Here is a 24,369-nt window from a genome sequence, read left to right as displayed (position 1 = left end):
CTAGCTCTTTCAGCAAAGGCTATAGCCTACATGGCTCATATTACTAGGGAGATGGCCTTTACCGATGTACAGTAGTAGTATAGCGGTCAGGCTATAAAATGGTTGAAACATGGAGTTGCCCATCTGCATTTGTTTAGGCTACCGCAATGGGCTAATCATTAGCTAGATCCCAATTTCTAAGTGTTCAGAATGTTGGCTTCAATACCAATACCAGCTATACTGATACTCAATAACATACCAATACCACTGAACAAATGCCTTAAAGTCAAATATTACAGCACCGTTACTGTATAAAACCTGTGGTCAGCTAGTCGCCTGTGCAGGATTTTGATCCAGCCCTGCTTTAAAAGGTCCTGTTGAGCAGTTGATTTGTAGAACACGGCGTGCTAGAGTGGGGCTGGAACAACAAGTCGACACCCAGTGGCTCTCCTGAAGGTAAATGCGCTATAACATTAGAACACTAGCCTACAACAAGCAAAAAATCATTCAGTGAATCAGGTATCAGATGGCTATACCTCGAAGCAAGGTACTTAAGCGGGAGGGCTCTAGACTGACTTTTTCCAGGGCCAAGTAAGACATAGAAGACGTTAGTTATTTCATCTAACATGTTCAGGGAATGCATGGTGGATATGTGCAACATGTTAAATAGGATCAAGAACAATCTGATATACTTTTTGAAATTAAATTGCCTGCATATTCTTTTGTGCATATTGGCCAATTATTCTACATAATTTACCACCTGAGGAAGTGGGACCTCAAAACACATTAGCTAGATCGCTAACTCTAAATATGATATTGCTGCTAGATAGCAATGCAAGTGATCTAACATTATGTCCTACAAAAACATTCCATTGGTACGCTACATGATGTAGGCCTATTCACTGCATATGGAGTGCTATGCTCCATTCCACTGGCGCATGATCTCAATTACATACGCCATTTGTAAAGTGGTGTTATTTACTCTATCGTCAGTTGTGAAACAATGTTTAGAGTCACATAAAGTTGAGGCTCCTCTATTTTAAAAGTACAGTAATTGTTTAAATAAAGGTCTTTCCCGCAATTACATTTCGAAATGTTGCTCAACTGTCAGTACGCTTCCGTTTATCTGCATCTCTCCCTTTATATCTTGTGCAAAGGGGGGAGCGGGAATGAGAGCCAGCAGCAAAACAGGAACAGGGCCATAGCTGCGGGAAGTATACTTTTCAGGAGACTGACAAGATTTGGCATGGGTCCCCAGATCCTCAAAAAGTTCTACAGCTGCACCATCGAGAGCATCCTGACCGGTTGCATCACCGCCTGGTATGGCAACTGCTCGGCATCTGACCATAAGGCAGTACAGAGGGTAGTGCGTACGGCCCAGTACATCACTGCTGCCAAGTTTCCTGCAATCCAGGACCTATATAAAAAGGCGGTGTCAGAGAAAAGCCCATAAAATTGTCAGAGACTCCAGTCACCAAAGTCATAGACTGTTCTCTCTGCTACCGCACAACAAGCGGTACCGAAGCACCAAGTATAGAACCAAAAGGCTCCTTAACAGCTTCTACCCCAAGCCATAAGACTGCTGAACAACTAATCAAATGGCCACCGGGCTATTACCCCCCCCCCCCCCCCCCTCTCATTTGTTTTGTACAGTGCTGCTACTCGCTGTTTATTATCTATGCATAGTCACTTCACCCCTATCTACATGTACAAGTTACCTTTAACCTGTACCCGCACACACTGACTCGGTACCTTCTGTATAGAGCCTCGTTATTGTGTTACTTTTTAATTTATTTTTTAACTTTAGTTTATTTGGTAAATATTTTCTTAACTCTTCTTGAACTACACTGATGGTTAAGGGCTTGTAAATAAGCATGTCACGGTAAGGTTGACACTTGTTGTATTCGGCGCATGTGACAAATAAAGTTTGAATTGAAGTAGGGGTGCTGCAGCCAACTCTTATAAATCGTAAAAAAATTATCTTATAAATCATAAAAAAATTATAAAACCCCGAGCAGGTGTCCACATAGTTTTTATCATTTACTGTAACTTCAGCAATTGCACTCGTCATATTACTCTGTAGGCTACTGACCGATGCAAAGCTTCCTCCTTGGTCAGTAGCCTACAGAGTGGTATGAGAAGAGGGCCATCCTCCTGCATCTCACATCTACCTGTTGTTATTGAACTCTGCCTGCTGGACCCATGGGTTGAGGCAAACTCTGTCATATCCAGGATGGAGTGTCATGCATTCCACCTCTCCTGCTACCTGGCTGCACCTGTCCATAACCTGTAATCCATTACATACAGTAGATGGCACACACTGGAGACCTCACCCAGAGAGCTGTGCATGTCAGTGAGTGGTTAGACAGCCAAATCCTTAGATTAGGCCAAACAGACAAATGCCTTACCAGTTCTGGTTAGACAGCTGAAGTTGTGTGTAGAGTACAACTTATTTGTATTTGCTAGGTAAGTGTAAGAATACTGTCTTTATATCACAAAGCTATGTTAACTAACATTAGCTGCTGTCAGCTTGGCTAAACACAAGGTCAGCGCAGGCTTTAGAACTGAATTAGCTGACCATCTTGAGATAGTCAGTCATTCAGGAGGGGAGAAGTCCTCAACTTCAAAACTTTGTTCAAGCTGGCTTGGCTTACCTTGCTGTACTCGCTACTAACCTTGTTTGTTGTGATTGAATGGCAAAGACAAACCTAAGAAACACCCACATGAAGCCACACCCCCAAGACAAATCTCTCAAGTTATTTTGTTGAGATCATCAAAAGTACCACGCATCATCCATTCATTTGTTCAGATGCATGAGACAACCACTTCAGCAAGGAGTCCTGCTGTAGTGTTGATCTCAATGCTGGGCATTTAAGCCCTGAACAATGCCTGACAGGCAAGTATTCTCCCAGCTAACTTGGCTAGTCTTGCGAGCTAGCTAGTTGGTCTTGTTGACTAGCTAGCTTGTTATCTATGCTGGTTGTTAGCTTGCATAACTGATGTGTATAAGGGACACTTCATGTTTTGTGGATAATATAAAACATGTACAGTGGCTGAGCTCCATTCCAGACAGGCTGATCAAATTCCATTTATTAAGTGGCTCATAAGTCAGGTTGTTGCCAGGCAAGGAGGGTGGTTCGGTCAGCCCAACCCATCACTTGGGGCACACTGCCTGCCTTCCAGAACATCTACAGCACCCGTGTTAAAGGAAAGCTAAGAATATCATCAAGGACCGCAACCACCCGAGCCAGGACCTGTTCACCTCGCTACCATCTACAAGACAGAGACAGTGCAGGTGCATCAAAGCTGGGACCGAGAGACCCTGAAAAAATGGCTTCCATCTTCAGGCCATCAGACTGTTAAATAGTCAACACTAGCCGGCCTCTGCCCACTATAGCCTTCCCTGAATTTAGTCACTGTTACTAGCCGGCTACCACCCAGAACTCTACCCTGCACCATAAAGACTTCTGCCCTATGTATATAGTCAAGGCTGCATTGAGACAATGACTTATCAGTGGCCCAAACCCTGCTCAGATAATCCCTACCATTGTGTCGCTGAGTGGTCGTAATGCTGCTGCAAATGTACATTGTCCTGCGCCAAATACAACAGTTGTAGAACTTACCGTGAAATGCTTACTTACAAGCCCTTAACCAACAATGCAGTTAAGAAAATATTTACTGAAATATTTTTACTCTAAGTAAAAAAAAATATAATAATAACAACAACAATTTAAAAAAAGTTATAATAAATAATAATGAGGCTATATACAGGGAGTACCGGTACAGGTCAATGTACAGGGGTACAGGTTAGTCAAGGTTATTTGAACATGTAGGTAGGGGTAAAGTGACTATGCATAGATAAAACTGAGTAGCAGCAGTATAAAAACAAAAAGGGGGAGGGTATCAATGTAATAGTCCAGGTGACCATTTGATTAATTGTTCAGCAGTCTTATGGCTTGGGGGTAGAAGCTGTTAAGGAGCCTTTTGGACCTAGAGTTGGCGCTCCGGTACTGCTTGCCGTGCAGTAGCAGATAGAACAGTCCAGGACTTGGGTGACTGGAGTCTTCGACAATTTTATGAGTCTTCCTCTGACACCGCCTAGTATACAATTTAGGTCCTGGATGGCAGGAAGCTTGGCCCCAGTGATGTACTGGGCCGTACGCACTGCCCTCTGTAGTGCCTTATGGTCAGATGCCGAGCAGTTGCCATACCAGGCAACCGGTGATGCAACCGGTCAGGATGCTCTCGATGTTGCAGCTGTAGAACTTTGAGGATCTGGGGAACCATGTTAAATCTTTTCAGTTTCCTGAGGGGGAAAATGCATTGTCGTGCCCTTTTCACAACTGCCTTGTTGTGTTTGGACCATGATAGTTTGTTGGTGATGTGGACACTAAGGAACTTGAAAGTCTCGACTCGCTCCACGACACCCCCATCGATGTTAATGGGGGTGTGCCATGTCCTCTTTTTCCTGTAGTCCACGATCATCTCCTTTGTCTTGCTCATGTTGAGGGAGAGGTTACTGTCCTGGCACCACACTGTCAGGTCTCTGACCTCCACCCTATAGGCTGTCTCATTGTTGTCGGTGATCAGGCCTACCACCGTTGTGTCGTCAGCAAACTAGATGTTGGAGTCGTGCTTGGCCACACAGTCGTGGGTGAACAGGGAGTACAGGAGGGGACTACGCACGCACCCCTGATTGGAGTGGGTCTAGGGTTCCTGGGATAATGGTGTTGATGTGAGCCTTGACCAGCCTTTCAAAGCACTTCATGGCTACCGGCATGAGTGCTAGGGGGCGGGACTCATTTAGGTTGGTTACCTTCACTTTCTTGGGCACATGGACTATGGTGGTCTGCTTGAAACGTGCAGGTATTACAAACTCGGTCAGGTAGAGGTTGAAAATGTCAGTGAAGACGCATGCCAGTTGGTCCGCGCATGCTCCGAGTACACGTCCTAGTAATCCGTCTGGCCCTGCGGCCTTGTGAATGTTGACCTGTTTAAAAAGTCTTGCTCACGTCGGCTACGGAGAACGTGATCACACAGTCGTCCGGAACAGCTGGTGCACTCATGCATGCGTCAGTGTTGCTTGCCTTGAAGCGAGCATAAAAAGGCATTTAGCTCTTCTGGTAGGCTCGCATCACTGGGCAGCTCGCGGCTGGGTTTCCCTTTGTAGTCCGTAATAGTTTGCCTGCCCTCCCAAATCCGATGAGCATCAGAGCCGACAAATAGACACACACCACCACCCCTCGTCTTACCGGATGAGGGTGATCAATCCTGCCGATGCACGGAAAATCCAGCCAACTGTATATTATCTGTGTTATTGTTCAGCCACGACTCAGTGAAAAATAAGATATTACCGTTTTTTAATGTCCCATTGGTAGGATAGTCTCGAACGGCGCTCATCCAGCTTATTCTCCAGTGATTCCACGTTTGGCAATAGCACAGATGGTAGAGGCGGGTTACCCACTCGCCAACAAATTCTCACAAGTCATCTGCGCCCCCTGTATCTCCATCTTTTCTTCATGCGAATGATGGGGATTTGGGCCAGGGAGAAACATTATATTTCTTCAAATCAGACTCTGCATCTCAAGTCAGACACTGAATCTCAGTGCTTGAGGCGTCTCTACAGACCCTGGTTCGATTCCAGGCTGTATCACAGGCTGTATCACAGAAAACGGGCTCCTCCCAATCGCACAATTGGCCCAGCATCTCCTGGGTTTGGCCGGTGTAGGCCATCATTGTAAATAAGAATTTGTTAACTGACTTGCCTAATTAAATAAAGGTAACGATTTTTTAAAATGTTTTATCTTAAAATCTAGGAAAACCAAAGTTCCAAAGGTTGGGCCTAATAGTGTATAAGGAGGTCATGCAATACAAGTATTGTAATGATTCCTACAGTTTGTTGAAGATTAAAATCATATTTTCTAGTCTGTGGTGTGTAATGAGAAGCAACCAGACGCTGTACTTGACACATTTATGAAAATGCTTATTACAGTTACTAATAAGCATGCACCCATTAAGAAAGGGAATGTTAAAACTGAGGAAAAAGGAATGGAAAATAAGTTTGGCTGCATCGCTCTGGATGGGAAGCTGTTAGATGACTAATGTGATGTCGTTGTTGAGTGGCCTCACTGCAAGTATATTGTATGTTTTAAATTTAAAAAATATATATATAAAAGAAAAAGTCTGGCTGTACAGCCAATTGACAAAGTACTGTAAATTGAGGAATCATGTGACTACACTGAACAAAAAGACGAAGAAACTTTACTATGAAATAAAGAACAATTATATCATGAATAATAGTAAAGCCTTCAAATAAAATTGTACGCAAAAATACTCCATTCATTGAATCAGATGTCTCACTCAACACAAAGCCCACTGATATTGCCAACTACTTAAAAAAAATAATAATAGGCAAGATTAGCAAATGTAGGCATGATATGCTAACAACATGTGACCGACCGGCTCGATTCTGTCTCATGAAGAAACATTTGAAATGGTGTTTATTTTTTTTTATACATTGGATCACACACTACAGTTGAGGAACAATGTGAAAATAATTCTGTCTTTGAAAGTTGAACTTCACTTCTGAGAAAATGGCCTTTGACTGAATGTTTTGTTACACCTACTGGAGAGCTCTTCTTTGTCAACACCTATTCAGCACGTTCACACTCTCTTAAGCTTTAGCCCCACCCATCTCTGTAAAGGGTTGATCCGAACATTCTGTTCTAACAACAGTAGTCAAGCACCCAAGCTAACTGGCTAACGTTGGCTAGCTAATTCCAGACACAAATGAGAGAATAGCGCACTGACAATTTCACTCGCCCTAGCAGAGCTAGTTAGGCTGTTGTGTTATCTAGAGCGTTTGTGACTGCAACTGTGCTGCTGGAAAAAATGTATGCCTTTTTGCCAACTTTTACTGACACCGGCCATATTCAACGGGTGTTGAGCGTACGTTCATTCGTTAGTTATTTTGAGCTCTGGCACACTCAGACCAGAGTACTCTGAAATTGGAATTTAGCAGTTATGTCTATCAACAGCTGTTGCAGTGACATCATGAGCATTCTATTGAAATGGATACTTGCATATTGGAGTCTTTTGTTAAGACATGTAGCTAGCTAGCTAAACAATTAACCATAATCTCAACTCATGACGTTACTACCCTGCATGAATCTGCAGGTAGCTAACCAACCAGATTCAATGTTAGCTAGCTAACATTAGGCTATAACTAAACAAAGCAAATGGCGCCAAGAACCAAATAATATTACTACATAGATCATACACGTAACGTTAGCTAGCAAGCCAGCCAGCTAATGTTAGCTAGCTAGCTAACAGTACACTAACTTTAAATGAAAACAACTTTATGACAAAATTAGAAATGTGTAATATCTGAAAATGTAGCTCATATACATCTTACGTATACATGGATGGACGCTTCTCCCTCTCTGTCACGGATGCCACTATTATTATGAACCTACTCATCCATGCATATCTGACCAAATTATGAAAGACAAGCATTGTAATTCAGAATTCCGTAAAGGGTGTGGAGAAAAAAATTGTCGTCTAACAATGACGAGCCACCTGAGTCTGACAACATGGATTGAAAATTACTGCGAATGATAGTGGAGAATATTGCCACTACTTTTTTGCCATCTCTTCCATCTAAGCCTACAGGAAAGTGTGTGCACTCAGGCCTGGCGGGAAGCAAAGCACACTTTACTGGCTCAAACAGCCGACCAATCAGCCTGTTCCCCACCCGTAGTAAACTATTGGAAATAAATTGTGTTTAACCAGATAATTAGTTTACTGTGAAATACAATGCTAACAGATTTTCAGAATGCTTATAGGGAAGGGCATTCAATATGTACAGCACTTACACAAATGACTGATGATTGGCTGACAAATTGATAATAAATTATTGTGGGAGTGGTTGTGTTAGACTTCAGTGCAGCTTTTGACATTATCGATCATAATCTGCTGCTGGAAAAACTTGTGTTAAGGCTTTACATCCCCTGCTATAATGACCTGTCACTGACTCTGGGCAAAGCCTGTGTGTCTATGTATGCTGATTAGAGGTCGACCGATTAAATCGGAATGGCCGATTAATTAGGGCCGATTTCAAGTTTTCATAACAATTGGAAATCTGTATTTTTGGGCGCCGATTTTTTTAAACACCTTTATTTAATCTTTATTTAACTTGGCAAGTCCGTTAAGAACACATTCTTATTTTCAGAGACGGCCTAGAAATGGTGGGTTAACTGCCTCGTGAAAATCTGTCGTTCTGCCCCTGAACCTTGTCAGCCCGGGGGATCCAATCTTGCAACATTACAGTTAACTAGTCCAACGCAATAATGACCTGCCTCTCTCGTTGCACTCCACAAGGAGACTGTCTGTTACGCAAATGCAATAAGCCAAGGTAAGTTGCTAGCTAGCATTAAACTTCTCATAAAAAACAATCAATCATAATAGTTAACTACACGTGTCCTTTGTTGCATATAATCTGACTGAGCATCTAACTCCGCTCTGACTGAGCGGTGGTAGGCAGAAGCAGGCGCGTAAACATTCATTCAAACAGAACTTTTGTGCGTTTTGCCAGCAGCTCTTCGTTGTGCGTCAAGCATTGTGCTGTTTATGACTTCAAGCCTATCAACTCCCGAGATGAGGCTGGTGTAACCGAAGTGAAATGGCTGGCTAGTTAGCCTGCGCTAATAGCATTTCAAACTTCACTCGCTCTGAGCCTTGGGGTGGTTGTTTCCCTTGCTCTGCATGGGTAACCCTGCTTCGATGTGGTGGCTGTTGTCGTAGTGTTGCTGGTTCGAGCCCAGGGAGGAGCGAGGAGAGGAACAGAAGCTATACTGTTACACTGGCAATACTAAAGAGACTATAAGAACATCCAATAGTCAACGGTTAATTAAATACAAAATGGTATAGAGGGAAATAGTCCTATAATTCCTATAATAACTACAACCTAAAATGTCTTACCTGGGAATATTGAAGACTGTTAAGGAACCACCAGCTTTCATATGTTCTCATGTTCTGAGCAAGGAACTGAAACGTTAACTTTCTTACATAGCACATATTGCACTTTTACTTTCTTCTCCAACACTTTGTTTTTGCATTATTTAAACCAAATTGAACATGTTTCATTATTTACTTGAGGATAAATAGATTTTATTGATGTATTAAGTTAAAATAAGTGTTCATTCAGTATTGTTGTAATTGCCATTATTACAAATCCATAAAAAATAAATAATAATAATTTTTAAAAAAAATCGGCTTTTTTGGTCCTCCAATAATCGTCGTTGAAAAATCATAATCTGTCGACCTCTAATGCTCATGACTCAACACTATACACATCAGCTACCAAAGCAAATTAAATCAATGCAACACTTAGAGCTGCAGTCAGTTTCAGAATGTGTGGCAAGAAATAAGTTCATCCTAAATATTTCAAAAACTAAATGCATTGTTTTTGGGACAAATCGTTCACTAAACCTCAACTAAATCTTGTACTGAATAATGTGGAAATTGAGCAAGTTGAGGAGACTAAACTGCTTTGAGTAACCCTAGTTTGTATACTGTCATGGTCAAAACATATTGATGCAAAAGTAGCCAAGATGCGGAGAAGTCCGTCCATAATAAAGCGCTGCTCTGCCTTCTTAACAGCGCTATCAACAAGGCAGGTCTTACAGACCATACTGTAGTTTTGTTGCACCTGGACTACTGTCTAGTTGTGTGGTCAGGTGCCACAAAGAGTGACTTAAATGTACACAGAGCTAACATTACGGTCTGTCCATGTTAAACTTTCCTGGCTCAAAGTAGAGGAGAGATTGACTTCATCACTACGTGTATTTTGAGAAGTATTGGCATGTTGAATGCACCGCGCTGTCTGTTTAAACTACTGGCACACAGTTCAGACACCAATGAATACCCCACAAGACATGCCACCGGGGACTGTGAACAGACCTGTGAGGTCAGAACAGAGTATGGGAGGCGCACAGTACTATTCCACATCAAGTAACTCATGCAAGCAGTAAATAATATTTTTTTTTAAATATGAAAATTAATCTTATGGAACAGCGGGGAATGTGAAGCGATAACGCACACACACACAGATTTTGTGTTGTAGATATGTGGTAGTAGAGTAGTGGCCTGAGGGCACACACTTAATGCTTTGTGAAATGTAATGTAATTAGTATATACACCACCGTTCAAAAGTTGAGTCACTTAGAAATGTCCTTGTTTTTGAAAGAAAAAAAATTGCCTTTCTCCATTAAAATAACATCAAATTGATCAGAAATACAGTGTAGACATTGTTAATGTTGTAAATGACTATTGTAGCTGGAAACGACAGATTTTTTAAATGGAATATGTACATAGGCGTACAGAGGCCCATTATCAGCAACCATCACTCCTGTATTCCAATGGCACGGTGTGTTAGCCTTTTAAAATTATAAACTTGGATTAGCTAACTGATCATTAGAAAACAGCACAGCTGCACAACTGTTGTTCTGATTAAAGAAGCAATAAAACTGTCTTTCTTTAGACTAGTTGAGTATCTGGAGCATCAGCATTTGTGGGTTCGATTACAGGCTCAAATTGGCCAGAAACAAATACATTTCTTATGAAACTCGTCAGTCTATTCTTGTTCTGAGAAATGAAGGCTATTCCATGCGAGAAATTGCTAAGAAACTGAAGATCTTGTAAAACGCTGTGTACTACTCCCTTCACAGAACAGGGCAAACTGGCTCTAACCAGAATAGAAAGAGGAGTGGGAGGCCCCCGTGCACAACTGAGCAAGGGGACAAGTACATTAGAGTGTCTAGTGTGAGAAACAGACGCCTCACAAGTCCTCAACTGGCAGCTTCATTAAATAGTACCCAGTCTTAACATCAACAACGAAGAGGCAACTCCGGCATGCTGGCCTTCTAGGCAGAGTTGCAAAGAAAAAGCCATATCTCAGACTGGCCAATAAAAAGAAAAGCTGGGCAAAAGAACACAGATACTGGACAGAGGGAGATTGGAAAAAAAGTGTTATGGACAGACGCAGATGAAATGAAAAGAGGATGGAGTGCTTGACGCCATCTGGCAAGCATGGTGGAGGCAATGTGATGGTCTGGGGGTGCTTTGGTGTTGGTAAAGTGGGATATTTGTACAGGGTAAAATGGATCTTTAAGAAGAAAGGCTATCACTCTATTTTGCAACGCCATGCCATACCCGGTAGATGGCACTTAATTGGAGCCAATTTCCTCCTACAACAGGACAATGACCCAAAGCACAGCTCCAAACTATGCAATACCTATTTAGGGAAGAAGCAGTCAGCTGGTATTGTGTCTATAATGGAGTGGCCAGTCACTGGATGTCAACCCTATTGAGCTGTTGTGGGAGCAGCTTGACTGTATGGTACGTAAGAAGTGCCCATCAAGCCAATCCAACTTGTGGGAGGTGCTTCAGGAAGCATGGGGTGAAATATCTTCAGATTACCTAAACAAATTGACAACTAGAATGCCAAAGGTCTGCAAGGCTGTAATTGCTGCAAATGGAGGATTCTTTGACAAAAGCAAAGTTTGAAGGACACAATTATTATTTCAATTAAAAATCATTATTTATAACCATGTCAACGTCTTGACTATGTTTCCTATTCATTTTGCAACTCATTTCATGTATGTTTTCATGGAAAACAAGGACATTTCTAAGTGACCCCAAACTCTTGCACGGTAATGTAACTGCCTTAATGTTGCTGGACCCCAGGAAGAGTAGCTGCTCTGCCTTGGTAGCAGGTGATGGGTATCCATAATCAATTAATACATATAAAACAGGCATTGAACACTGGTCACTTTAATAATGTTTACATGTACCATTTTACCCACTTCATATGTACAGCATATAACGTAATTCCATACTGTATACACACCATCATACAGTATGTAGACATTCTAAACAGTGTTTTGATAACTTTCAAGTCTAACAGTTCCATGTAGAATAAGCCATACTTCACATTATACTTTAAAAGTAGTTCTGCTGTGTGCAAATATAATACCTTCATGTATGGTGTTCCGTATTAGACAGGACTTCCCTGACATGTTTGAAGAACATACAGTACAATTCGATTCAATAATAACAAAAGACGACAGAAAGTAATAGATGTGTCTTGTTTAATTGTCGTGCAAGGTCTCTCCCAATACAGACATCAGTATCAACCTTTCTTTCAAAGGACTCCATTTAAAAAGCATCTATTCTGCCCATCTGTAGAAAAACAAGGAAGAGTTGACGAGTGACACGTATTGAAAAGGTGATATTACTAAACACTTGTGATGTACTGTCTTATTAGTAATCACCTTCTGTCCCTTCTGAGGTGTTTGCCAATGCCTGATGGGCATGGCAGAGTAGATCAGCTCCAGGCCACTCATCATAGATACTGGTCATGAAGGAGCCTGACTTCAGCTCCTATATCACACAGACAGTCACCATACAGTCATAGAAGCCAACAGTAAACACACGGTTGAACATAGCTGTGAATTAGGATCTCTGATTGGCTAATTCACAAGGGACACGTGCCAGCATGGCACTGACTGGTTGGCATTACTCACTCAGGCCCAGGAGCAATGTTCCCTCAAAGCTGCAAGCGCAGGCGAGCCGCTTCCCTCGACTGCTGTGCAGAAGTAGTATCAGCCCACTCAGAGAAGCACTAGAGTTTTACGTTTCGCTCTAGTGTGGGAATTGTGATCAAATCACTTTCAATGTTACATACCAAAACAAAAACGAACATAGTATGCAAAACTAACTTTGCAAGAGATTTTCTTGTAGGCAGAGTGCATTGGAGTAGGATTCTATTGCATTGACAGGCACAGACCGGTGCACCATAACCAGTAAGAGCTGCAGTCGGCCTATATGTAAATATCCATTGCCATATATGGATCTGTGCCATTCACTTTAAACTGGACTGTGTTTAGGCTACAGCATGAGCGGTAGTGAGCAGATGCGCTTGTTTTGAGACGAAAGCGAGAGCTGCATGTAGCCACGTGCACATTTTTTCATATTCTAAACTAGTAGGTGAGTTATTAGCCCAGTTATAGCTAATTTCTAGTCAATAATGGGGGAGTGATTGCTTCCTACAAGAGCACAAAATGTGTGCATTTCTAGAAATCTTTGAAAAACTAGCCAGGTAAAGAGCTTTTTTGTGTCTTAAAATGGGCAGTGTTGTATTTTGAAACTTTTTGAATGCTAAGTAGCCAACAGGCAGAACGTAGCATAATTTATCTGATTCTCTAATAAATGGTATGGCAATAATAATGATCTTTATTTTGAAAGTGGTTTCTTGCATCAAACATTTTCAGTCATGTCCTTCTCTGAAAGACAAGTGGATAAGCAGGTTAATGTCAAGCCTGCATGTGTTTTTCAAAGGTCTCTACATTGAACACCACACATTGGTTGCTACTGTAGATTGAATGATAGAACAGCTATTTCCATGTTAAAATGTTATGGGATGCATTTTCTCCATTGTTTCTGATGGTAGGCCACTCTGGAAGGTCTACATTATGATCAAATTGCCACAGTAGACTACTTGGCCACTGTTAAACCTGTAACTGAAAAAGAGGATACAACCTCAGTGTTCACAGTAAACGCGTACCGGAAGTTGCTCAGTGCGGATTTTTTTTTTGGGGGGGGGGGGGGACATTGCCCAATAGTAGTCCATAGTCACAGTGGAAGCGGACAACATACAAGACACACAGCACTGATTACATTATCAATGGTGTTTAGGTGAATTCCAGGACGGACCACAATGCTGCTGAACAACAAATCCACCAGGTTTTGTATGTGGCCTGTGAATTAAATATCGTCACTCAAACATATAGTGAGAAAATAAATCTAGTTTAGAAGTAATGTACAGTACCAGTCAAAAGTTTGGACACACCTATTCATTCCAGGGGTTTTCTTTATTTTTTGCATTGTAGAATAATAGTGAAGACATCAAAACAATGAAATAACAAATAAGGAATCATGTAGCAACCAAAAAAGGTGTTAAACATGAATATATTTTTTTACATTTGAGATTCTTCAAAGTAGCCACCCTTCACAGCTTCACATTATCTCAAACAGCATCATGAGGTAATCACCTGGAATGCATTTCAATTAACAGGTGTGCCTAGTTAAAAGTAAATATGTGGAATTTTTTTCCTTCTTAATGCATTTGAGCCAATCAATTGTGTTGTGAAAAAGTAGGGTTGGTTCGACAACATACGGTGATCGCTACATAAATAGTCATATTAAACATTCATGAAAATACAAGTGTCTCACATGTTTCGAAAGCCTAGAATCTTGCTAATCCAACTGCGTTGTCAGATTTAAAAAAGGATTTACTGCGAAAGAATACGATGTGATTATCTGAGGATAGAGCCCCATAAAAAACAACTATTTCAACCAGCACAGGCGTGACAAAATCACAAACTGCAATAAAATAAAATTGTTTACCTTTGACGATCTTCCTCTGTTTGCAATACCAATGTTCACTGTTACCCAATGAATGTTTTTTTGTTTGATAAAATCCATTTTTATAGCCTAACACGAAACATTTTGTGAACCGCTTGTGTCGTGAATTCCGTCTCATTCCATTTTCGACGACACATTCGAGGTAAATATACACACAAAACGTGACTTTTCCAGTCATGTTTGGTTTCATTGCAATCAACTAGTTTTGGGTCATTTCGCAGGACGTATTGCTCATATATTTTTTGAACGGAGAGGACATCGTTTTGGACTGGTAAAGTCTTCTCATGCTAATGCCGTTGTATGAAATTAATAATATACAATTTTATTTGTGAAATGAAATAGCCTATTTGAGGCTGTTGAGGGGAGGGCAGGCCCACAACAATGGCCAAAGTGAAATGGAGACAGTAGATACAGCTGGTCTGTTGTAATATAATAAAGACAGTAGATCTAGCCGGTCTGTCATAATATAATAGAGACAGTAGATCTAGCTGAAATGTCATAATATAAATGAGACAGTAGATCTAGCAGGTCTATAATAATATATTCAACCTTATGTTCCCTGTACTCATATACAGTGCCTTGCGAAAGTATTCGGCCCCCTTGAACTTTGCGACCTTTTGCCACATTTCAGGCTTCAAACATAAAGATATAAAACTATTTTTTTGTGAAGAATCAACAACAAGTGGGACACAATCATGAAGTGGAACGACATTTATTGGATATTTCAAACTTTTTTAACAAATCAAAAACTGAAAAATTTGGGCGTGCAAAATTATTCAGCCCCTTTACTTTCAGTGCAGCAAACTCTCTCCAGAAGTTCAGTGAGGATCTCTGAATGATCCAATGTTGACCTAAATGACTAATGATGATAAATACAATCCACCTGTGTGTAATCAAGTCTCCGTATAAATGCACCTGCACTGTGATAGTCTCAGAGGTCCGTTAAAAGCGCAGAGAGCATCATGAAGAACAAGGAACACACCAGGCAGGTCCGAGATACTGTTGTGAAGAAGTTTAAAGCCGGATTTGGATACAAAAACATTTCCCAAGCTTTAAACATCCCAAGGAGCACTGTGCAAGCGATAATATTTAAATGGAAGGAGTATCAGACCACTGCAAATCTACCAAGACCTGGCCGTCCCTCTAAACTTTCAGCTCATACAAGAAGAAGACTGATCAGAGATGCAGCCAAGAGGCCCATGATCACTCTGGATGAACTGCAGAGATCTACAGCTGAGGTGGGAGACTCTGTCCATAGGACAACAATCAGTCGTATATTGCACAAATCTGGCCTTTATGGAAGAGTGGCAAGAAGAAAGCCATTTCTTAAAGATATCCATAAAAAGTGTTGTTTAAAGTTTGCCACAAGCCACCTGGGAGACACACCAAACATGTGGAAGAAGGTGCTCTGGTCAGATGAAACCAAAATTGAACTTTTTGGCAACAATGCAAAACGTTATGTTTGGCGTAAAAGCAACACAGCTGAACACAGCATCCCCACTGTCAAACATGGTGGTGGCAGCATCATGGTTTGGGCCTGCTTTTCTTCAGCAGGGACAGGGAAGATGGTTAAAATTGATGGGAAGATGGATGGAGCCAAATACAGGACCATTCTGGAAGAAAACCTGATGGAGTCTGCAAAAGACCTGAGACTGGGACGGAGATTTGTCTTCCAACAAGACAATGATCCAAAACATAAAGCAAAATCTACAATGGAATGGTTCAAAAATAAACATATCCAGGTGTTAGAATGGCCAAGTCAAAGTCCAGACCTGAATCCAATCGAGAATCTGTGGAAAGAACTGAAAACTGCTGTTCACAAATGCTCTCCATCCAACCTCACTGAGCTCGAGCTGTTTTGCAAGGAGGAATGGGAAAAAATGTCAGTCTCTCGATGTGCAAAACTGATAGAGACATACCCCAAGCGACTTACAGCTGTAATCGCAGCAAAAGGTGGCGCTACAAAGTATTAACTTAAGGGGGCTGAATAATTTTGCACGCCCAATTTTTCAGTTTTTGATTTGTTAAAAAGTTTGAAATATCCAATAAATGTCGTTCCACTTCATGATTGTGTCCCACTTGTTGTTGATTCTTCACAAAAAAATACAGTTTTATATCTTTATGTTTGAAGCCTGAAATGTGGCAAAAGGTTGCAAAGTTCAAGGGGGCCGAATACTTTCGCAAGGCACTGTGTATATATATATATATATATATATATATATATATATATATATATATATATATATGTTTATTATACCTGTTGATACAGGGCTCATATGTGAAACTATTCTAACTGGACATTTTCTTTCACATTGACACTGAATCTGAAAGAGAGCCCCCAGTCCCAAGGTGTCCACCCCACACTGAAGCTGGTTCATCCAGCTCCTGCCACAAGTGGTGTTCATCTGCCCAAATGTATTTCTGCAGGCATGGATGTGCTATGGCACCTGGCATCAGCAGTATAATATTGTGTAGAGGACTGAGGGTCTTCCAAATATTGAAAGTGTTATTTTGTAAATGTATATTTTTTTGGGGGGGGGGTCAGAATACCATTTTGGTATTTTGTATATAGTTATTCCATTCAAAATGTATAACTTCACCAATTTGGACACTTGGGTACATTTGGGCTACTTGTGTGGGACACCTGGGTGACTTCATGATAAATGTCATGTAGCACACTCATTTTGGAAGTTATCATTCTGAAACTTTGCACAAGTACTGTTGCCCTCTATGTTTTTCACTGAAATTCCCATCATCCTATCTGAATGTTTGTTTTATCTTGTTCATTTTAAAGATGATACAACAATAAAAAATAATGTTTTTTTTCATTGTATTATCTAAACCAGATCTATTGTGTTATATTCTCCTACATTCAATTCACATTTACACAAACTTCAGAGTGTTTTCTTTCAAATGGTACCAAGAATATGCAGCTACAGGCAGTTAGAGTTGGGTGTTTCTTCAGGAGGAAATTGAAAAAAGTAGGGGGTAGCTCTAAGAGGTTATTAACCAGCATGGCTACCACAGCATTTTGTGCTTCGTGGGACTATCACTTGTTTTTCAACAGGACAATGACCCAACACACCTGCAGGCTGTGTATGGACTATTTGACCAAGAAGGAGAGTGATGGAGTTCTGCATCAGATGACATGGCCTCCACAATCACCCAATCTCAACCCAATTGAAATGGTTTGGAGGGAGTTGGACCGCAGAGTGAAGGAAAAGCAGCCAACAATTGCTTAGCATATGTGGGAACTCCTTCAAGACTGTTGAAAAAACATTCCAGGTGAGCTGGTTGAGAGAATGCCAAGAGTGTGGAAAGCTGTCATCAAGGCAAAGGGTGGCTACACTCATGCAGACTTGACAACAAAGTGTCCACATGGCAACCCTCTAGTACAGGGGTGTCAAACTCAAATACCCAGTGGGCCAAAATGTAAAACCTGAACAAAGTCACGGGCCAACATTGAACAAATTAACCTTTTAATATGGACCCAAACAAGTTTTGCTTTAACATTGAATATGGAACAAGCATCGCTTATTACCATACAATATATAATTTAATAGTGGAGACATGCAAAATCGAATTTCAAATGAAAAAAACACATCAATGGCATTCATTTATTAAATAAATAAAATGTAAATAAAAATTGTATGCCTCTTTTCTATTTGCAGCCTTCTGATTTAAATACCAAAATAAACTTTTCCACTGGCTAATAATTTTACAAATAAAATGATAATAAATCAATCAACCATTCAAGCCCATGCCTTGTAGCAAAAAAAAGTGCATAAAGAAAACGTTAATTATTGCACACTGGTCTAATCTGATGTGCCCAAGCCAGATACCTGGCATCTCTTCTTGGATGCTAGTTCATCAATGTCTGGGCTCAAGCTCTGAGCTAAAGAAATCCTCAGTATCGAGCGAAGACGTCAGTCAGACGTCTCCTGTGAGTTGTTTTGGTCATCTTCATCGAGGAGAAAAGTTGCTCGCATAGATAAGTGCTGCCGAACATGGAGAGCATCTGAGCAGCTTGGTTGCGGAGCTGAGGCATTGTGTCAGGGATGAACCGTGGAAACTGTGCGGCGCCCACAGCATCATACTTTGACTTCAGCGTGTCGTTGCACTGGAGTTCAATCAGCTCCATTTGGATGTTGGTTGGTGCATTTTCCACATCAACTGCAAAGGGATTACTAAGCAGTTCAAACTTGCATTTCTGGGCATCGAAGTCGGCAAATCGCCGGCTAAACTCAGCGGTGAGAACACTGAGTTTTTCAGCAAACTGTGCGCATGGGTTCACGGCGGTAGAGATCTGCGCTTTTATGGATTGGCAGCAGGGAAAATGGCAAGGGTTTCCTTGCAGCATCTGATTCTCCCACAGGCACAGTTTAGTTTTGAAGGCCCTCACTGCAGCGTACATGTCTGTGATGATGCGCCCCCGCCCCTGAAGCTGCAGGTTCAGCGCATCGAGATGGCTCGAGATGTCACAGAGAAAGGCCAGCTCACACAGGAACTTTTGCTCCCGGAGCTCTGCTGTATCCTTCCCTTTGGTTTCCAGGAATTGACATATTTCCTCACGCAGCTCGAAACATCTGTTCAGTACTTTTCCTCTGCTTAGCCATCTCACCTCTGTGTGATACGGCACGTCTGCGTATTCCGAACCACACTCCTCCAGAAAAGATTTAAACTGGCGGTGATTTAGACCTTTGGCTCTTATAAAGTTAACTACCTGTGTTACTGTGGTCATAACATGTTCCATCTTTAGGGCTTTGGCACACAGTGCTTCCTGATGTATGATGCAGTGGTAAACAGTTAGCTCACCTGCACAGTTCTCTTCCCGCATCTTCTCCCGAACCATGCCCACCAGTCCACTCTTTTTACCGCACATCGCTGGCGCACCATCTGTCGTTAATCCAACGAGTTTATCCCATGGCAGCTTTATTTCAGTTACACATTTGGAAACCTCCTCAAAGATTTCCTTTCCTGTGGTTGTGCCATGCATTGATTTGAATCCTAATAGCTCCTCCGTAACACACAGATTTGAGTCCACTCCACGGATGAAGACTGACAGCTGAGCAGTATCAGATGCGTCGCAGCTCTCATCCACAGCGAGGGAGAACGCAACAAAATCTTTTCCCTTTTCCATCAGCTGGTCATACAGATTGGTGGCAAGATCACATGTGCGATCAGCTACTGTGTTCCTGCTCAGGCTCACGTTTGAAAATGCTTGTTTTTTCTCTGGGCATACATACGAGGTCACAAACCTTCATCATGCACTTTTTCATGAACTCTCCCTCATTAAAGGGCCTGATTTTGCGATCTCTGCTGCCACTATATAACTAGCCTTTACAGCAGCCTCGCTTTGTGATGTGGCTTTTTTAAACATATTCTGTTGTGAAACCAAACTTATTTTCATCTCCTCTACTTTCTGGCTCCTTTGAGTCATGTCCAGGTCCTTGTATTTGTCATGGTGTTTTGTTTCATAGTGTCATCTAATGTTGTACTCCTTACTTACAGCCACGTTGACTCCACAAACAAGACAAACAGGTTTGTCTTTTACATATGTAAACAGATATTCTGCCTCCCACTTGTCCAGAAAGCTCCTGTTTTCAGCCTTTCTTTTCGCCATTTTTGGGAAGGGTTAGCTCGCTGACAGTTGTAGCGTCTATGTTGCTATGACTACTGTCACAGAGGAGAGAGCGTTTCTGGGTCCTGTCCTGATTGGCGCGCGAAAACAGCAGAGCATTATGGGATTCGTAGTATTAGTGGTGAATGCGCTGTATAATACCGGCGGGCCAGCTCTAGTAGTAATTTGGTATTGTCTCGCGGGCCAAATATAATTACCCCGCGGGCCAAATTTGGCCCACGGGCCAGAGTTTGACACCCATGCTCAAGTAAGTCGCGATGAACTCACAATTTTGACACTATAATTAATGTTTGACTCATATCGATGCCATATAGGCCATTTAAAACCAGAGAAGTTGATTCTAAAGGCCAGTTGACCTTTAATAAACAGTATGGCAGAAATTCCAGCTATTACAGAGTAAGGAGGTGACCTTACAGTATTACCTTATTGCTAACCTTCCCAGTAACCTATCCAATCTTTTTAGATCTACTAATTGGTAGAGGTCATTTTGGGAGCCACCCACCTCAGGCATCAGGTAGGGGTCATTCTGCAGCAGTAGTGGAAACAGCTCTGCCTCCCCCAGCTCATGGTGATCCACACTCCTTATAAGAGCTGTGTTGTGTGGGGAATCTAGACTGTGGGCATTTTTGCACTTGTTCCTTGAGTTTAAAGAGAAATGCGAACAATGTAAGTACATTGACAAAATATGAGCAAATTAAACCAAGACAACAGAAGAGTCACATTACTAACTTTCAAGCATTAGTCAGGTCAACAAATGCTGTTGGCTCCTCAGCAAAAATATGTTGTTGTTATATCTATTCACTAACTAGTCCAATCAAAGCTTATATCTGATACTCATTGCTTGAGATACCAAATAAATGAGTCACAGGGCCAGTTACAACAGGTGTGTTTGTGGTCAAAGTGTAACAATAACAGATTCTACACCCGAATTATCAACATACATTACTAAATTCGGTTTACCACTTAGGTAAAAATGTTTTTATATTGGATATTCAGTTCTCTCTGTCAATAGCATGTAAACAAATCGTGCCGTGACTATGAAAGTGATATATTCTGAATCAAGGGAAGATGGAGAAAATCCACACCTTTTTTGTTGTTGAAATGTATATTTTATTTTTCTGGATTTCAATCTTCAATAGCTCTTAAATAAAGCGTGCCGTGACTATGAAAATTATATATCCTGGATCATGGGAAGATGGAGAAAACTCCATCCTCCATCTCCCTTGATTCAGAATACATGATTTTCATAGTCACGGCACGCTTTGTTTTAAGAACTATTCAAGATTTTAATTCCATTTTGTTATTAAAAATAAAAGTAGTGGATTGTTCTCCATTCACCTGGTACAGAATATACAATTTGTATAGCCATAGTATGCCTGGTTCAATAGCTATTGATGAGAGAACCGAATATCCAATATAAAACTAATTTGACCTCAGTATTTACCTATGATATGAAACATCTGCAGTTCCACTATGAGATAAAAAAAAATATATGTTTATAGTCTCACAGAACATGACACCTACCCGAACCTGCAGTTACCGCATACAAAGTATCTGCACAAGTGTAAGTTCTCGCAATGAAGACAATCGCCAGGAGGGCTTTGACAGACTCGCAGTGAAGTCTTTGCAACAATAACACTGTTCTGGCTTATAGCGAGACGCGAGGCCTTTCCTTCGCCTTTACTGATGGCATATTTTCCTCTGTCACAAAGTATTCCAAGTAGGACGTCATCTGCAACAGTGAACTTTTGACCAACGATCCGGTCAAGCTGCTTGAAGTCCAAGCATCCTTGATTTCCACACAGAATTTGTGTTACATATCGAGACACGACAGACGACATCGTGTTTCGGTCGGGGAAATTATATTTTTTGATCCTCACCTCACCCAACTTGCAATTGGACGTCAGTCACGCTTCCGGAGAAACGAAACTCAAAGTCAAAGCCCTTTAAAACTGGTTCCACAGGATTTCACAGCCATAACGTCAAAACGTTCTATAATATTGTAAAAATTAATGAAAAAAAATATAATTATGTATTTTTGGTTAGGCACAAGGTTAGCAGTGAGGTTAAGGTTAGGTTTAACATTTAAAGTAGATATAGGCGGGGTTTATGACTGTGGAAGCTAGTGACCAGCTCCTAGTGACGACACTTTAAACCTCTGCTTTCAACATGGACAATTTGGTAGTTGTTGAAAATTCACACCACCAGGTCCTCTGTTTATATGACCAACATAGGATTTTGCATAACCTCTGCTTTTTATTCCACTGTGTTATGTAAAACATGAAATACATAAATTCATGTAATAATACCTAATGGTCACACGATGGCAGTACAGTATAGCAATGAACAATAGACCTCCGCAGGCAACTTTTGTTACCTGTCAAGTTGCTTCTACAAAGTATTGACTCAGGGGTGTGAATACTTATGTAAATGAGAAATTTCTAATAAATTACTAAACATTTGTAAAAACTTGTTTTCACTTTGTCAATATGGGGTATCGTGTGTAGGTGGTGGATAATAAAATATTGAATTCAGTCTGTAGCACAGCAAAATGTGGAGTAAGTCAAGGGGCATGAATACTTTCGGAATGAACTATAAAGCAGCAGCACTAAATCTACGTCAGATTTAAATATGGACTAGCCGCTAGAGAATAAGGAACTGAATTGCATTTACTATATGTAACACCTTAATTTGCGTGCATTGAATGGTGTGGTTTATTCTTATGGACTTTCAAACATATCAGCAGCTTAGGTCTTATACAGTTGAAGTCTGAAGTTTACATATACCTTAGCCAAATATATTTAAACTCAGTTTCACAATTCCTGAAATGTCATCCTAGTAAAAATTCCCTGTCTTAGGTCAGTTAGGATCACCACTTTATTTTAAGAATGTGAAATGTCAGAATAATAGTAGAGAGAATGATTTATTTCAGATTGTATTTCTTTCATCACATTCCCAGTGCGTCAGATGCTTACATACATTCAATTAGTATTTGGTAGCATTGCCTTTAAATTGTTTAACTTGGGTCAAACGTTTCAAGTAGCCTTCCACAAGCTTCCCACAATAAGTTGGGTGAATTTTGGCCCATTCCTCTTGACATAGCTGGTGTAACTGAGTCATGTTTGTAGGCCTTCTTGCTCACACACACACTTTTTCAGTTCTGCCCACAAATGTTGTATAGGATAGAGGTCAGGGCTTTGTGATGGCCACTCCAATACCTTGACTTTGTTGTCCTTAAGCCATTTTGCCACAACTTTGGAAGTATGCTTGGGGTCATTGTTCATTTGGAAGACACATTTGCGACCAAGCTTTAACTTCCTGACGGATGTCTTGAGATGTTGCTTCAATATATCCACATAGTTTTCCATCCTCATGATGCCATCTATTTTATGAAGTGCACCTGTCCCTCCTTCAGCAATGCACCCCCACAACATGAATCTGCCACCCCTGTGCTTCACAGTTGGGATGGAGTTCTTCGGGTTGCAAGCCTCCCCCTTTTTCCTCCAAACATAACAATGGTCATTATGGCCAAACAGATCTATTTTTGTTTCATCAGACCAGAGGACATTTCTCCAAAAAGTAAGATTTTTTTCCCCCATGTGCAGTTGCAAACCGCAGTCTGGCGTTATTGTGGCAGTTTTGGAGCAGTGACTTCTTCCTTGTTGAGCGGCCTTTTAGGTTATGTCAGTATATGACTCGTTTTACTGTGAAAATAGATAGTTTTGTACCGGTTTCCTCCAGCATCTTCCCAGGGTCCTTTGCGGTTGTTCTGGGATTGATTGGCACTTTTCACACCAAAGTATGTTCATCTCTAGGAGAGAGAACGCATCTCCTTCCTGAGCGGTATGACAGCTGTGTGGTCCCATGGTGTTTATACTTGCGTGCTATTGTTTGTACAGATGAACGTGGTACCTTCAGGTGTTTGGAAATTGCTCCTAAGGATGAACCAGACTTTTTCTGAGGTCTTGGCTGATTTCTTTTGATTTTCCCATGATGTCAAGCAAAGAGGCACTGAGTTTGAAGGTCGGCCTTGAAATACATCCACAGGTAAACCTCCAATTAACTCAAATTATGTCAATTAGCCTATCAGAAGCTTCTAAAGCCATGACATCATCTGGAATTTTCCAAGCTGTTACATACACTAAGTTGACTGTGCCTTTAAACTTCCGACCCACTGGAATTGTGATACTGTGAATTATAAGTGAAATAATCTGTCTGTAAATAATTGTTGGAAAATGTGTCATGCACACAGTAGATGTCCTAAC

At 41.1% G+C, this 24,369-nt stretch overlaps 1 protein-coding gene across 1 annotated transcript in view; it reads right to left on the bottom strand.

Annotated features, from left to right (window-relative positions):
• Nucleotides 1-22,264, bottom strand: part of parp12a (poly (ADP-ribose) polymerase family, member 12a) — a 29,493-nt gene extending 7,229 nt beyond the window's left edge. The window contains exons 1-2 of the mRNA XM_021601474.3: nt 21,629-22,264; nt 20,607-20,742 (exon numbers count right to left, since the gene is read on the bottom strand). Of these exons, the coding sequence (XP_021457149.1) occupies nt 20,607-20,742; nt 21,629-21,945 (453 nt within the window). The 5' untranslated portion in view covers nt 21,946-22,264. The remainder of the gene's footprint in view (nt 1-20,606; nt 20,743-21,628) is intronic.
• Nucleotides 22,265-24,369: the final 2,105 nt, after the last annotated feature.

Source organism: Oncorhynchus mykiss, chromosome 1, assembly GCF_057628025.1.
Source record: "Oncorhynchus mykiss isolate SJ-2025 chromosome 1, ASM5762802v1, whole genome shotgun sequence".
Taxonomy (NCBI): Eukaryota; Metazoa; Chordata; class Actinopteri; order Salmoniformes; family Salmonidae; genus Oncorhynchus; species Oncorhynchus mykiss.
This window is presented reverse-complemented; position numbering and strand designations above follow the sequence as displayed.